Source organism: Sinocyclocheilus rhinocerous, unplaced genomic scaffold (genome assembly GCF_001515625.1).
Source record: "Sinocyclocheilus rhinocerous isolate Xijiao unplaced genomic scaffold, SAMN03320098_v1.1 scaffold161, whole genome shotgun sequence".
Classification (NCBI taxonomy): domain Eukaryota; kingdom Metazoa; phylum Chordata; class Actinopteri; order Cypriniformes; family Cyprinidae; genus Sinocyclocheilus; species Sinocyclocheilus rhinocerous.
The window spans coordinates 1,165,395-1,181,214 of NW_015627226.1; the positions used below are offsets into that span (position 1 = coordinate 1,165,395).

Consider the following 15,820-nt stretch of genomic DNA (forward strand, 5'->3'; position numbering starts at 1 on the left):
GATATTGTCCTCTTTTGGAAGACCAAACAAAGTTTCGCTTTCACAACGAAACACAGCGTCTTCACGACATGGTGGCGGCTAAAAGTTACGCCGCCTTTGCGTGAACATTTGGGCGGCGTTATGCAAATCTTCCCACATCGTGACGTAGACATGTGGGTCTAGGGCTGGAGCTATCGATTATTTTAGTAATCGAGTGTTCAACGGATTATTCCATCGATTAATCGAGTAATCGGATAAGAAGTCATTTCTTTATTAAAGAGCAATACTAAATATACAAGAGATAATAAGGTAGATCTCTTAAAATAAACTAATTTGTTTTCTGTTTAGAAAAATTTATTTTTATTGCTGAAAATGCATACATTAATAACCGTGAAAACCTAAACCCATTTAATGTTTTTAATTGCCAAATTACATTCAAAATGCAAATACTAATATATCAATACAAAAATAAAATAAAAATACAAAAATCAATGTCACATTACTTTAAAAAAGGTAAACCGTACAAACTAAAACTAAGGCATAAATCAAAATAATAGTAATAAAAATAATAATAATACCTAAGCATTACCTAAATACCTAAACCAAAGGAAGGCTTTGTGGCTTTTGTGAGAGGCAAGAGAGGCAAGACAGGAAGGTAACTTGGAGCAAGAACAAGAGACCATACATGATTTTTAAACACATTTTTCTGCAACATGAAATTAGAGTTATTTGGAAAATATAAACCCTCTTAAATGTCCCTATACGTACTTGTGTGTGTGTGAGAAACTTGTTTTTGATATCCTTCATATTCTGTGTGCGGGTCAGTTCACAGCAGTGATAGAAATTAATCTGTTCCAATAAGTTTACATTTATTTTTACATTTTATGGGCATTTTTATCTTTCTATAAAGCCTTTTTTGTATTTTTTTTTAGTGTGCATCATCTTTTGAGTCAAATTCTTACATTTAATCAGTCAAATAAGACATTTGGGCTGTTACTAAAATAAAACCGCCAAAAGTGAGTCATTGCGATTGAACCGAATCATTTAAACGGTTGATTCATTCAGGAACGAATCGCGGTCATGTTGCACAGACGCGCAAAACAGCGCTGTGGCTGTGTTTGGAATTGTTTTGTTGGCAAAATAAAGCAAAAACAGGCAATATAGTGTCTAAAACGTAAGTTTCATAATATTACCTTGTTTATTGAACTGTTCAATAAAATCACATTTGTAATCATGCTGATTTTAGAGGTGAAAACTGGCACTCTTCGTGTGATATTGACTAACTTTCTTTCTGTGGTATTTTTATGCACAATGGCGTTTAGTCTTTCACAAAACATAGCTAACGTAGGGACATTATAACTAGCCACCATATTGATTTACGGTCTTAAATATGTCCAGTGTTTTTTTTCCCTTTTTTTTTTTTATTTGTATTTTTTTTTTATAAAGTCTGGTCCCTGTTTTTATACAGTCTATGGTCTGGTCCAGCGTTTATCGGGTTGTGCGTCAGTAATAATGTTCCGTGGGGAAACGGTGTTCCGTGTATCGTTACAGTAAATGGACTAAACGAAGCCTCTGATTTTTTTGTATTCGAGTTACTCGAGGTATTCGAGGAATCGTTTCAGCCCTACTTTAGTCTTTGCAACTTTACAGATCTTTATGCACCAAGAGCTTGTAACACTCCAAAGAGAAAGGAAAAATTGAAATCGCATCATATGACCCCTTTAAAAGAAATTACATTAAAAAAAATTATTACAATATGGTAATATATTGCTACTGTGGTTATAAATCTAAAAATAAAAGGTTATCCAACTAGTAGTAATCCAAATTCATTGTCTTCTATTTTATTCATGTTTCAAGTCTTGTGAATTACCAGTGAATTACTATTTTTATATATATATATATATATACATTTTTTTTTTTTTTTTTTTTTTTTTTACTTGCTCTGTCTTTTAAGACAACTTTATGAGCAACCCTTTTTGGTCAATACCACCAAGATTTTTATTATCTGTATAAAGCTACATTTGTCTCAAGTTTAAGCAATTTTTCCAAGACACGTAAATGGTAATAAAATTAGGAACAAAGTTACAAGCGTTGGGACAAATGATCATTAACTAAACAGTGATTTGTTGTAAGAAGATTCAGCACTAAGAAAACATTCATGAATTGTGAAGAAACAAAATCACAAACTTTTATGGTAAATTTACTTAAATTATTTCCTGTACTTTGTAAAGGTTATCAGTCAGTCCAGAATATTTCTTTATTTAAAATGGCTTTCAAACTTCTTGTGTAGGTTTTTTTTTTTTTACTTGGATTTTATCATGAAAATAGCTGTAGAATCTGACATGGCATTAAAAAAAAGACTACACAAAAAAAAAAACGGAGTTACATTTTTGGTCCTTTTTAGCATGACTGACCCTGAAATCCCTGTTCCTCAGGCTCGTGGAATTGATGTGCAACAAGTTTCACTTGTCATCAACTATGACTTGCCAACAAATCGAGAGAACTATATCCATAGGCGAGTAAAACGTCAAGATGCCAACATGTTTCTCACTGGCTGCATTCAATGATTCATTTAATGTTGATGTTTTCTCTATAATTACCATTTCACAGGATTGGCCGTGGAGGTCGGTTTGGCAGAAAAGGTGTAGCCATCAACTTTGTTACTGAAGAAGACAAAAGGATTCTTCGAGACATTGAGACGTTCTACAATACAACTGTTGAGGAGATGCCCATGAATGTTGCTGACCTGATTTAAACTTTGGAGCTTTTAATGCAGGGATAGCTGTCGAATGATCACTTCCATTTGCGCTTTATTTTATTGGAAGAAAAAAAAAAACTACTCTCCTCAATGCCGGCTACGGATCTGACTTACGAATTTGATACGTGACGTTGACTCTCTGTGTGGACTGTTGTAGACTCCAACCATATCAGTATTTACTGGTGGTGGTGTTTACAAAACATGGGTTCTTTACATGTATTCTTTTTCAGGTATTTTTTCCCTGGAAATGTTCAAAATGTACGTGTTAGGTGTTCTTTATCGTTTAGTAATTTACTTGTGGACTAAAAGATACAAGTGCTGCATTAAGTCTGCCAATTATGTTATGCTAACATATGTGTGCAGTTTAACTTGGTTCACTTCACCTATTTAGTAATATAAAGGCACTTTTTAAGTTTTGTGGAATGTATTACTTTAAATGTATATTGTTTTATCAAGTACTTCTTTTTGTGAAGTCCTCTTCAAAAGTGGGTCTTAACACCTTAGCTCAATGTTCCATGTAGTGTTTGGCCCACTTGGCAATAAAGAGGATGATTATTCTGTCCATTAATTGTTGTACAGTGTCTTTTGAATTGGTTTATCTGACACTGAATCTGAGAAATTACTGCAGTTTATTTTTCGTAAATGAATGATTTTCAAAAAAAAAAAAAAAAAAACAATAGGAGAACCCCATTTCGGGACATTAAACGACACTGGCAAAAGCTTATGATTATTAGTTTTCATTTTCAGTCACAACTTGTTTTCTGCAATAAGCCAAACGCCAATGGAAAATCCCCATTGGGTTTGTTGAGGGAACCAGGGGTGCATTTCCCAAAAGCATTGGTAGCTAATTATGGTTGCCAGCTCCTTTGAACTCTTATTAGTAGCAACCATAGTTGCCCCCCAGGGTGCTTAACTTTCAGGTTGGCCTATAAAAATATCATCACTGCGGAACTTTATTAGTAGACTGTATCCACATACTGTTGGCCAGGTAATGTATATGCATGAATCCCTTACTGAACAATCGGATTTACCTTTCTCCGGAAAGTCGTTTGTACCTTCAAAGTTTCAGGTTTGTAATTTCAAACGTCTCCTGTTGAGTAAATTTGAAATGCAAATCTGCCCATTTTCCTGTGTGGCTATTGAAGACACATGATCACACATAGTCCTAAGCCTTAAGATGTCTAGTAAAGCCAAACTAGTCCATTAGAAGAACAAAAACTGTCGCTCGCCTCATTCAAATCAAACGCCAAGATTTAGACATTGTTCATTCATGTTTGCTTGAGTTTTTGCAATCGAATACCACTGATATGATTCCTGACCTCTGTTTTCATTGTTAACCATTAATTGTGCTTATTGTATTAAAAAAATAATTCTGATACAAGAAATTGTAGCAGGAATTATTTTATACCAGTCCAATAAGGTGTATATGCCAAAAACAGGCGGAGCATAGTCAAATTAAGTTTAATTAAAAATTCAATATTCTTTTATAAGAATATAATATTCATTTTATATATTATAATATTCCTGCCTTTTATAAATATTCTGGAGAGGTAAAAATGTAATCTGCTTCAATAAAGGAAGCACACTTGAAGACCAAAGTGCAGAAAAATATTCCGCTCTCTGGTAAAGTATGCAAAACCACACCTTGTACAGGTAACAGTTTAATCATTAACAGAGTAACAATGCATGGGATGATAGGCTTCAACAGAGACTGGTGTTGACCTAGAGAGTGTAATATGTGGAATGACAGAAGAATGTTTTAGGATCTTTTTTTTATGCATTTTATTTAGATAGGACAGTCGACAGGAAGCGAAGTGGGTGAGAGAGAGGGGGGTGGGATCGGGAAAGGTCCACGAGCTGGGACTTGAACTCGGGACGCCCGAAGCGCAACGGCGCTACATGTCTGTGCGCTGCCCACAAGGCATTACAAAGACATTACTGATCTTTATGTCAAAATCAATCCAAATACGGTATGTGGCTTTGTAAAGGGGTAATATTTCTAAGCACCATTAAACAATGAAAAGTGTAACCTAGACTTGTATATATATATACTGTATATTTCCTGTTTTCAATCAGACCTGCAATGGACTGGCCATCAATTCATGCCAACTCTACATAGGGCAAGTGGTTCAGAGAATGGATGTATTTAATGTAACTGGGCGCCATCTCTTTTTAGTCAACCTTTGATTGTCAATCTAAGCTCTGCCCTGTTGTAAGCTCTTTAAATTTCTCTACATTTAGGAGAAATATCAGTTCTAAACAGAAAAACATTTTGAATTTGAGTGTTTTCAGTTGATAGTTGTAAGACAAAATTTGATATCTGCTGTTAAAACTGAGACAGAATGGAGGAGAAATATGAATACAGTATATACATGCAAGTAAAACCAGATATAAACAGAAGAAAGCCAAATTAATTTGATGGCAAGTCAGCTTAATGCAGGAACCTACGAAGTGCATGCTGATCATTTGCTTCCCAAGATAACAGATTTATTGATTTTTCATAATCCAGTAGTGCTACCGATGACTTTTGAGTTGACCTAAACTTTTTCTTTTCATTGAATATGACTTACATGTTGCATAGTGAAGACTGTGCTTTCATTTAGTTTCATCTCAATTTTAAATTTTAAATTTTATTTCATGTTAATTGCAGTAAATTACTTTTTTATTTCTCGGCACACACCACTGAATTCCTTACCGAACCAATCTAACGTACTGGCCCTTTGCAATACAGTACAAAGTTAATAATAGTAATCTGACTTCTATATACATACACACACACATATATGTATATATATATATGAGTTCTTTTCCATTTTAATAACTCGTATTCAAAAGAAAGCTGCTTTACATGGGTAAGAGTTTGAAAGAAATGGTACACATAGAAGCCTCACTTTCGCGACAGTGCAGTAGAGCCTCCGAATCAGTCCTGAGGGTATCTGGCCAGCTTCAGCTTCAGCTTCTGTTTCCCACATCCACATTTCCCGGATATCGCTGACGTGTCCATGTGAAGTCATCATCTGGTTGTAGATACAAGGGTGATAAGGAGCTTTTCCCTCTCCCGAAAAGAACGCATGGTCCTTGGGAGCAATATCTATCACTTTGGCGCAGATCCCGAGGAAGACGTCATCAATGTGAAAGGAAGCGTTTATGGTGAGTGCAGCTTGGTAGATTTTGGTAGCCACATCTCTGGAGAGGACATACCCAGAGCCAGGGGTGTAGTCTGGGTAAGACAACCATGGGTACAAGTCTTGGGACACGTAGTACTTGCTTTCTTTGTCTCGGACGGGTGGTGAACCACGGTGCACCCTTCCTATCCAAAGGTTTTTGCCGTTACTCCGGCCAATCCCTTGCAAGAAGTGAATTAAGTTGGGAATGTGGACAAAGACGTCATCGTCTGCAGACATGAGGAACTGGGCACGGTGGCAGTAGGTTTCTTTCCAGCCAAGCCAGTAGAGCCTCCGAATCAGTCCTGAGGGTATCTGGCCAGCTTCAGCTTCTGTTACACGCTTCCACATTTCCCGGATATCGCTGACGTGTCCATGTGAAGTCATCATCTGGTTGTAGATACAAGGGTGATAAGGAGCTTTTCCCTCTCCCGAAAAGAACGCATGGTCCTTGGGAGCAATATCTATCACTTTGGCGCAGATCCCGAGGAAGACGTCATCAATGTGAAAGGAAGCGTTTATGGTGAGTGCAGCTTGGTAGATTTTGGTAGCCACATCTCTGGAGAGGACATACCCAGAGCCAGGGGTGTAGTCTGGGTAAGACAACCATGGGTACAAGTCTTGGGACACGTAGTACTTGCTTTCTTTGTCTCGGACGGGTGGTGAACCACGGTGCACCCTTCCTATCCAAAGGTTTTTGCCGTTACTCCGGCCAATCCCTTGCAAGAAGTGAATTAAGTTGGGAATGTGGACAAAGACGTCATCGTCTGCAGACATGAGGAACTGGGCACGGTGGCAGTAGGTTTCTTTCCAGCCAAGCTGCAAAAGTAGCTTCCGAGTAAGATTGTGGAAGGTGTCTATGAAGTCCTGCTGGATGAGGTCATGATATCTTTGGTCTTCAAACAACAGTTGCATCTGAAGTCGTCTTCTTTGCTCTGGTTCAGGATGGAGGCCAAGAGCAAACAACACCCTTACAGTAACACCCAGCGTCCTTTCAATGTACGCCTCGTTTCCCCAAGTAGAGCGAATGGCCCATCTTCTTTCAAAGTTCTCAGAGGAGCTTTTCACAAAGAGCAGGAGAAGAACATCTTTTTCACCACACTTCCTCTCGTGGTTTATTAGGTATCTGCGATTGCTGTACTTGATAGCATCTTCAGGATTGACTCTAAAGCTTGCGTTAATGAACGTGAAGCTATTGAGAAGGTAGCGGTACGAGAAAGACATTACATGGGTTACAATGTTATTGTCAATCTTTTCCCAGTACGCCATGAGCACTACGGTACTAAAGCCTATTATTATTAGCTGTAGTTGTTTTTTTTTTAATCTAGGCATTTTGAGAAATATCATGGCTCCTCTGAACTTTGGCTCCAGTTGCAATTCATGAGATCCCTGGCTGTTTCATCAAGAGTCATAGCAGTCTTCAAACCGTGTCCAAGTCTGGGTTCCAATATGAGACAAGGAAATAGTGTGGTACTGTGATTGCTCAGCTGGCATTGATGTTGAAGCCTTTGCCGAGAAAAAAGACCAATGAGGTGCTTCCGGTGTGATGGTCAAAGTCTGTAAGAGAAACATACGGGACAACTTCAATGGACTTGGACAAGAATGACCAACCATGTTGTGAGAAAGTGTGATAACGAGATCAAGTGATCAATCAAAAATTCAGTTGCCTGAATATTTTTTTATTTACATTTAACCTGGAAAGTCACTTTAGGCATAATTCACCCAAAAATAAAAATTCTGTCTTCATTTACTCACCCTTATGTCGACATAATTGTCATTTTTTGGTGAACTGAATTATCTTCTCCTTACGTTCTCCCATAGTAACACACAGATATGCCTTCTACTAAGAATATTCCCATTTTTAACAGATTTAATCTATACAAAATTAATTTGCATGGGGAAAAAAAGAAAAAAGTGAAAGTACTTTTTTTACTCCTTTACATGCAAATCCAACACAGGAGTGCAACACAAAGTGCAGTGTCCTTCTACTTTCAGTGGTGTTGGATGTGTTTTATTCAAAGTAAATGGTAACGCAAGCCTGGTTGGTTATTTCTAATGTATCTCATTTCAAAACATCCTGTTTTGCATGAATCTAGTCTGTCCAACTGTGAAACAAGGTTTAGTTTAAGCTATAATAAATCTTTCCATGATATAAAAAAAGGCACTACCACACTGAAAGATCATTCTCACGATTCACAATTCAAAACTAATTTTCCATTCTATATATACTGGAAAATTCGTTTTGAGTTGTGAATTTTTCAATGTGGTAGAGCTTATTCAGTCTATATATAATCTGTTTGACACAGAATCTTCTATTGTGTCAATCTTTGCAAACTCTCAGCACTGTCTTGAGTAAACTTTACATTGAATTTGTAAATTTAGGCTTGCAAGATTTTTTCAGTGTTTGTCATAATGTAACAAGTAACTACAACAAAATAAAATATATGAATAATATAAGAATAAAAGAATGATTTCTCTATGCTATGCTAAAAGAAAATGCAGCATACCCTTGCATCTAAAGTACTGTGATGCAAATGTTATGCAATGTAAATGCAAATGTGAAGAGAAAACAGGCCTGAGGGTCTCAACAGAGAAAACAGAGGACAACAGAGAAACGTCAGAGCTCTGAGCTTCTACCAATCACTTGGCAAAACTAAGAAATTAATAGTGTAAATGCCATTTTTAATCACAATAAATGTAGTAGTTTAGTACTTTTTGGTAGTTTCGCACAAGACAATTTAAACTTGCAGACTGCCAGACACGTTTTATGTTTCCTAAATGATTAGGTATGTCTGAAACTCCTGAATAAAGACAGGAAAAAAGAAAAGTGCCACTTGAATAATGCTTCAGATTCCATGGAATGGTTATTCCCACACTTCTAAGTAACTTCAAGACTTAATAAACGACGTGAGAATGAGTAAATGATGACAGAATGATCATTTTTGGTTAACAATTCACAAGAAATTTCAGAATGCTACTTGTTGAACATGTGAATCATTTCAACATCACATAACAACATAATCAAGGGTTCACCAGTATTCATCTGACTCATTAGAAAAAATGAGAATGGCACGATACTCTGTCCTCTCATTTAAAACAATCTTAAGGTTTTAAAGGGTTAGTTCACCCCAAAATGAAAATTCTGTCATTAATCAAAACGACGACTTTATTCAACAATTCTTCTCCCCCGAGAGTTTTGGAGAGTATCACAAAGTGCGCTTGCGCGTGCCTCAAAAGAGGGCTTACAATGACTTACAAAGATACATAACAGCTACAAGTGTATGCACTACTTGCTTTATGCAAGCGCTATATAGGATAAATCACTATACAGGATTTACGTCCTTACTATGTTTCTGTCTGGGAACATTTCAGTTGCGTTGCTGTCTATGGAGGGTCAGAGAGCTCTCAGATTCCATCAAAAATATCTTAATTTGTGTTCCGAAGATGAACGAAGGTCTTACGGGTTTTGAACGACATGAGGGTGAGTAATTAATGACAGAATTTTCATTTTGGGGTGAACTAACCCTTTAAGGTAATTCAGGTGTCTGGAACATGAAAGCTTAGATTTCAAAACTAAGCCACAGTGGCCACAAAAAATATCTGGAGACACGTCGAACCAAATATATAGCCTAGCAACTGCAAACAAATGATGCTGGACTTTTTATCAAAACTAACTTTGCTTGTCTGAGCGTTTGAATGATTTTTTTAAATGACATTTAACTTTGTTTTTCAGTGGATATCTGAAGTCAGTTCTCCTCAAGTTCACACAGATGAACGTGGCCAAATACGTTTTGCCTTCATTTTGAACAGTAACTTTTGTTTTATAATTTCAACACTTTTTTATTATTATTTTATTTCAGTTAAATGCTTTAAAAGTGTGTTTGTACTATTTTTAACTTTTACGTATTACTTAGCCTATGACTCGCAAATGTCGGTAGGCTAAATGTGATAACGAATGAATATAGCAAAACATATTTTAAAACAAAAATCTACAGCATAAAGAACATAAGACGGTCTTACCAGGTCGATTCGCAGCATGTTTTAATTAAAGCTCCAAACTCAAGTGCGTCTCCATCGACTAGGCTAAACGTTAACTTTTCTCTACACCAGTTTCAGACATCAGTGACCAGCCAGAGCAAGCTCGGTGACGAACCTTGCCCTGCAGATGTTGTCGTGAAGTAACCGAACCACAAAGAGTGAGCGTGTTTGAGTAATGAAGGACAGTAGGACACTCCCGTATTTGTTTAAATTAATGTTAAAGGAGACGCTTGTAGAAATGTCCATTTGTTGACCAGGTTTCTGAAATGTAAACCTATATTGGTATTACTTTATAACCTTCATTAATAAATCATTAACAAACATTGCATAATGCTTAACAGATCATTATTTATATATTCACATAGCTAGAAATATGAGATCATGTGCTTGTTAATATTTACTAATGAATTTATTAAACATTAAATAATGATCTGTTAATCAATCAAGATGTAATGTAAATTAAAATGCTTACAAACAGAAATGGGCACAAATACATGAAAATGTTTTTAAAATACAAATACAAAATACTGTGTGGAAAAATGTATTTAAATACAAATACAAAATACTGTGTGGAAAAAAAACGTACTTAAATGCAAATTACATTCGATTTTTTTTCAAAGGCTTTAAAATACAAAAAAGTATGTTGTAGGCTATTACAAATACGTTTTTTTAACTACATGTATCTGAAAAACTGCCCATCCCTGCTTACAAATGACATTAAACTTCAGTTCATATATTACCTAATGCACTTTTTTTAGATTTACAAAAGTACAAATGCAAAAAGATGTTTGGTAGCTCTGTGATCTGGGTGTTCAACAGAACATTGAACAATATACGAATGCCTGATCACACTTTATATAGGTATCTTCAGTGGTGGACAGTAACGGAGTAGTTTTACTTCGTTACTGTACTTAAGTACATTTTTCAAGTATCTGTACTTCACTGGAGTAGTTTTATTTTGAGTAACTTTTACTTTTACTTCACTACATTCGAAAGCATAAGATCGTACTTTTTACTTCACTACATTTCATAAAACATATCGGTACTCCTTATAATATATCACGTGCTCTGACACGCAGAAGCGGTGTCTAATTCAAGAACGAACTGATTATTTTCAATGAACCTTTTAAATCGGTTCGCAAATCGCACCAAACGATTCATTCACGAATTGGAATGATCCGATTGCAGCCGTTGTTGTGACTATTCATCTGGGAGGGGTGTGTATCAAGTGGCTTGGTTATGGTTTTGTTGAGGCTGACATGTGGAACCCATCTGGTCCAGCGTATAGGATCAGAATAGGGCCAGCTATGGTCATACAGGTGGCTGAGATCTGGCTCTGTCATGGCCCATATTTTGGCTGGCAGGTTTAGTTCACCTGGATCAGGCTCAGGTGTGGCTCAGTTTTGGGCTTTCTGGTTAAAGATTGGTGTTGATATGGTTTACTTAAGGTTGTGTTTTGGTTCCATTGTTACATTTTGATCTGGCCCAATTCAGGGCCAGTTATGGGTAATTAACTTGGCTGAGACTTGGGCCAGTAATGGCCCATGTGTGGCCCTTGTCTGGAATCCAGACCTGGTCCACACTAGTACCGTAATACATTGCGGTATGTGGGCCAAGCAAAAGCTGGTTGTGTGGGCCGGAGCTGGGCCAGAGAAAAATTGCTATGTGGGTTGTATCCACCTGGCCCCGCTAAATTTGGAATCGCACCATACCAAACAATTAGCAGGGGCGCAACTCTGGTCTGACAGGTGGGGGGATCAAAACAGCGCTGAGTAATAGTCCGTTTTCATACGATTTTAATACGCAAGATTATCAAAAATAAAACAACAAAGAGCATGATCTTTCAGGAAAGTATTATTATTAACATAATTTTTAAGGAAAAAGGTTATTGTTTTCATTGTTTTTGACTCATGTAACCTTGCATTTTAATAATGTTAGCACAAAGATACAAATGAAATAAACAGGGCTTTAAGTTTTTCAGGTAGGTCTAACAGTAAGTGAGTGAGTGAAGGGACGTGTGGCCAAGTATGGGGACCCATACTCAGAATTTGTGCTCTGCATTTAACCCATCCAAGTGCACAAACACCATGGGCAGCCACATTGCTGCGGCACCCAGGGAGCAGTTGGGGGTTCGGTTCTTGCTCAAGGGTCTCACCTCAGTCATGGTATTGAGGGTGGAAGAGAGTGCTGGTTATTCACTCCCCCCACCAACAATTCCTGCCGGACTAGAGACTCGAACCCACAACCTTCGGGTTACAAGTCTGACTCTCTAACCATTAGTCCACGACTTTAGGCTACTATTCAGGAAGAAATACTATAATGTATAAATGTATAGATTAGAGATGAAATGGTATGAAAATTTCATATCACGGTTAAATAATCATGGTTATCAGTATTATCTATTGTTAAAATGTGCTGGAAATGTTCAAAAACTCTTGAAATCATTTCACCAAGTATTACGTTGAAAACCAACAAACAACAAAAATTAGCAGCCATATGCACTTTTTAACATTAGCATGAACATTAACAATTAGCATAAAAATGACCTAACATTAAAAATGACAGCCAAATTTTAAACAAACAAAAAAATATTGGTTTGGTGACTAACAAAATAACATGTTATGTAGCCTACTAACATGCATTACATGTTCAAATAAAGTTTAGAATAAAAAAAAGTAGTTTTTTCCCCCATTGCATTTCAGCCTTTAAATATTTTTTAAGAGTATAGAAGTAGAACTGAATGTAACTGATGGGGTGTTGTATACTGTAGGCCTATATCCACTTTACTATAGGCTACGCATTTGGGACAGAGTAAGGACCTTCTTTGTGATCGCTATAATTTGTGCAATATTGTTCGTTACGACATTAAATTAACTTATAAATGTTAAATGCTTGAATCAATATGATTATTTTGCTTGAAAATATATCTGTTATATTTAAGTTCTTGCTAGATGCATGACTCATCAGAGTTTCACAATACAGTTCCGTGTGATAAACGAACTGCTTATTAAAACCAAGGTTGACGTCACTGTAGGCTGTTTGCACCTATATCTTTATTTGTGCATCCTTGAAGTAGTCTACATGATTGTTAGTTTATAAGCGGGGATTATGTTGAGTTTATATAGACGCGCTTCTGTAATGTGCGTCTTTGTTCTTATTTTTCATCTTTATTGTTAATCATTAAATGTATATTGATAAGAAATGTGATTTTATATGTAAAAATGTGTGTACGTAATGCAGTGATGTTATACCAGTGTAGGCTAATGTTTTGTATTTTCTAGGCTATATTTCTTTGTAGGAAACCATACACTCACACACACATAAACGGGCCATTCTTACTATTCGGTGCCATTTCAGCATGGTAATGTTCTATCAAAATTTTTTTACATTTCCATGATATAATCATTTTATCTGAAGAAGGGCTTGTTACACTATAAGAAAAATATATTGGTCCAGCTCAGGATATTATTCTTTAATAATTTTTCACGAAATTCTCAACTGTCCACCCTGTTACAGGACATTCTCATCTCATCTCAACAAATTAATTAGTAAGTACCAATACATGCTGTAAACTTGTTTATCAAATTTTTACATCCACTGTTACAATATGTCCACCCTGTTACTGCACTCTAAAAAAATCCTGGGTAATTTTTTTTAACCCAAATGCTGGGTTGAGTGTATTTTTAGTGTTACGCAGCTCCTGGGTCAAATGTAACAACCTAATGTGTGGATAGTTTTTGTGTTACCCAGCTCCTGGGTCAAATGTAACAACCCAATGTTTGGGTAGTTTTTGTATTACTCAGATCCTGGGTCAGACGTAACCCAGTAGTTGAGTTATTTATCGTGGAGATTTTGCGTCTTCTTCAGGAGAGAGCAGTTCTAAGCGCCATCGAATTGATACATTCCTTCGGTAAAATACAGGTTTCAGGAGTCACCTAATTGAGCGTCGCGTCGGTCTTTTCGTGTGATGGAAAAGCCTGATGCGTTGCATAAAATAAATGATTTTATTCATAAAGATACAGAATATAAATACTTTGGACCCAAATTGGGTTGTTTTTAACCCAGTGTTTTTTAGAGTGTGTGCAAAACAGTAACAGGGTGAACAGTAACATGAGGGACATTTTAAGTCAGCCATTGCTACTCATGTGATGAACAACAAGCTAGTGCATAGTGATCACTGAGGAAGATTTTTAACCTGTTTAATAACCACATTTTCAAAATTACAAAAAATGATCAGTTTCCACTATAAATAAGCATAACAGAGTGGACATGTTATGCCTTACCACATCAGTGAATCATTCTAAAACATTGAAAAAGGGGTAAATTAAGGAGTGTTACTTACTTTGCTTCTTGAAGATAGTTTGCCACCAAAAAGTAGTATATTTCCAAAGGGCTTAGAAACATTCAAAGGGCTTGTTCAGAGGGACTTTCCATCAGAGTAACAGGGGGGACATTCAACTCAGGGACACGGTACGTTTTAAAGACTTTAAGCATTAAAAATGTATAAATAACAAAAAATATATATATTTTGTTGAGAAACATAAATAAGAATATACAACAATATTGAAAAATTTGGAATTAGTTTGATTTTTATTACTTATATTTGAAGAGTTTGGTTCCAAAACGCTATAAATCCATTTTGATTAATTTGAGTAAAAATGTGTTTTCTTTACCAAGTGGCAAGATGAAAACCACTATTTTCTCTTTCAAACGTTCACATAGCATCTTTAGGTTATAATAAAATAAAAAATTCAAATCCAGATTTTGATTTTCAAAGATTTATTATAAAATTGTATTATTTTTTCCCCAAAATGCAATAAATCCATGACACAGATTTTTTTTCCTTCTCCAAAATGCACTAAATCCATTGAATCAATATAAAAGTTATTTTTCATATTGAAACTGTTGAAAATACACAACATAGTAAGTTGATCCACATATGACAGCCTCTGAACTTGGTCAATACTAATCTTATTTGCAGGCACTGGACTAAAAATACATTCAATCAGTCATAGCTCCAAAAAGAATTCAACGGGTCATCTTGTTAATACTATAAATTAATTACAACAATAAAAGAAAATTTAATCATGAACATACATGTACAACAATATCACATTAAACCACAGAAATTCCAAAATGACATTTCCCTTACATTCAACTTCCAAAAGTGCATTCATCTTTGCCATGTTACATTCATTTAGTTGACTAGTGCTATACGCTGTATTAACAAAAACATTAATGGCATAAATAAAAACACACTGACAAGCTACGCAATATCACGTTCATAATCGAATGTGACTCATCCGCGATTATGAACGCGATATAGCAGTTAATTTGTTTTTTTTGTTTGTTGATCACAAAGTACAAAATAGATGAGAAAAACTAGGATGCCGGGTGTATTCAAAGCGCCGCCATTACTGTCTAGAGTGCGTGGAATGGTGCGCTGTGATTGGTTGTTACGGGTTACAATGCGTGGAATGGTGCGCTGTGATTGGTTGTTACTGTTTAAAATGCGTGGAATGGTGCGCTGTGATTGGTTGAGCGGATATATCGCATTCTGCAGAAAAGGGAGACTGGCGTTTGTCGCGGTTTGGAAAAAAAAGGGAGAAATCATGACAGAATAACTCGGCGGATATCGCATTTTGCGTAATATTATAAATAAGAATATACAACAATATTGAAAAAATTGGAATTTGTTTGATTTTTATTACTTATATTTGTGGCTGAAGTTATGCAAGCTTACTTGGGGACATGGCAGTTTAGCCTACTTGCACTAAAATAAGAGTAATTATTTTTAATGATTTTAATGAAGGTACATATGTATTGTGTTCTATGGTAGAGGGGCAGTAACTTTGTAAGATGAGCATTTAGAGCATTTAGA

The 15,820-nt window shown here is 36.1% G+C and overlaps 2 protein-coding genes across 4 annotated transcripts in view; one reads left to right on the plus strand and one right to left on the minus strand.

Moving 5' to 3' along the window:
• The window catches only part of LOC107722266 (eukaryotic initiation factor 4A-II), a 9,215-nt gene extending 5,764 nt beyond the window's left edge, over positions 1-3,451 (plus strand). The window contains exons 8-9 of one of the 3 annotated variants that reach the window (XM_016530549.1): positions 2,415-2,494; positions 2,590-3,451. In XM_016530549.1, coding sequence (XP_016386035.1) covers positions 2,415-2,494; positions 2,590-2,734 — 225 coding nt within the window. In that variant the 3' untranslated portion in view covers positions 2,735-3,451. Of the gene's footprint in view, positions 1-2,383; positions 2,495-2,589 lie in introns of those variants that run through there. The other 2 variants (XM_016530558.1, XM_016530567.1) reach the window with 2 other exon arrangements.
• Positions 3,452-5,565: 2,114 nt separating this feature from the next.
• LOC107722519 (lactosylceramide 1,3-N-acetyl-beta-D-glucosaminyltransferase B-like) lies at positions 5,566-10,114 on the minus strand. Its single transcript, XM_016530886.1, has 2 exons — positions 9,922-10,114; positions 5,566-7,458 (listed from the first exon to the last, which is right to left on the minus strand). The coding sequence occupies exon 2, from the start codon at positions 7,246-7,248 to the stop codon at positions 5,566-5,568; it is 1,683 nt and encodes a 560-aa protein (XP_016386372.1). The 5' UTR covers positions 7,249-7,458; positions 9,922-10,114.
• Between the last annotated feature and the right edge of the window lie 5,706 nt (positions 10,115-15,820).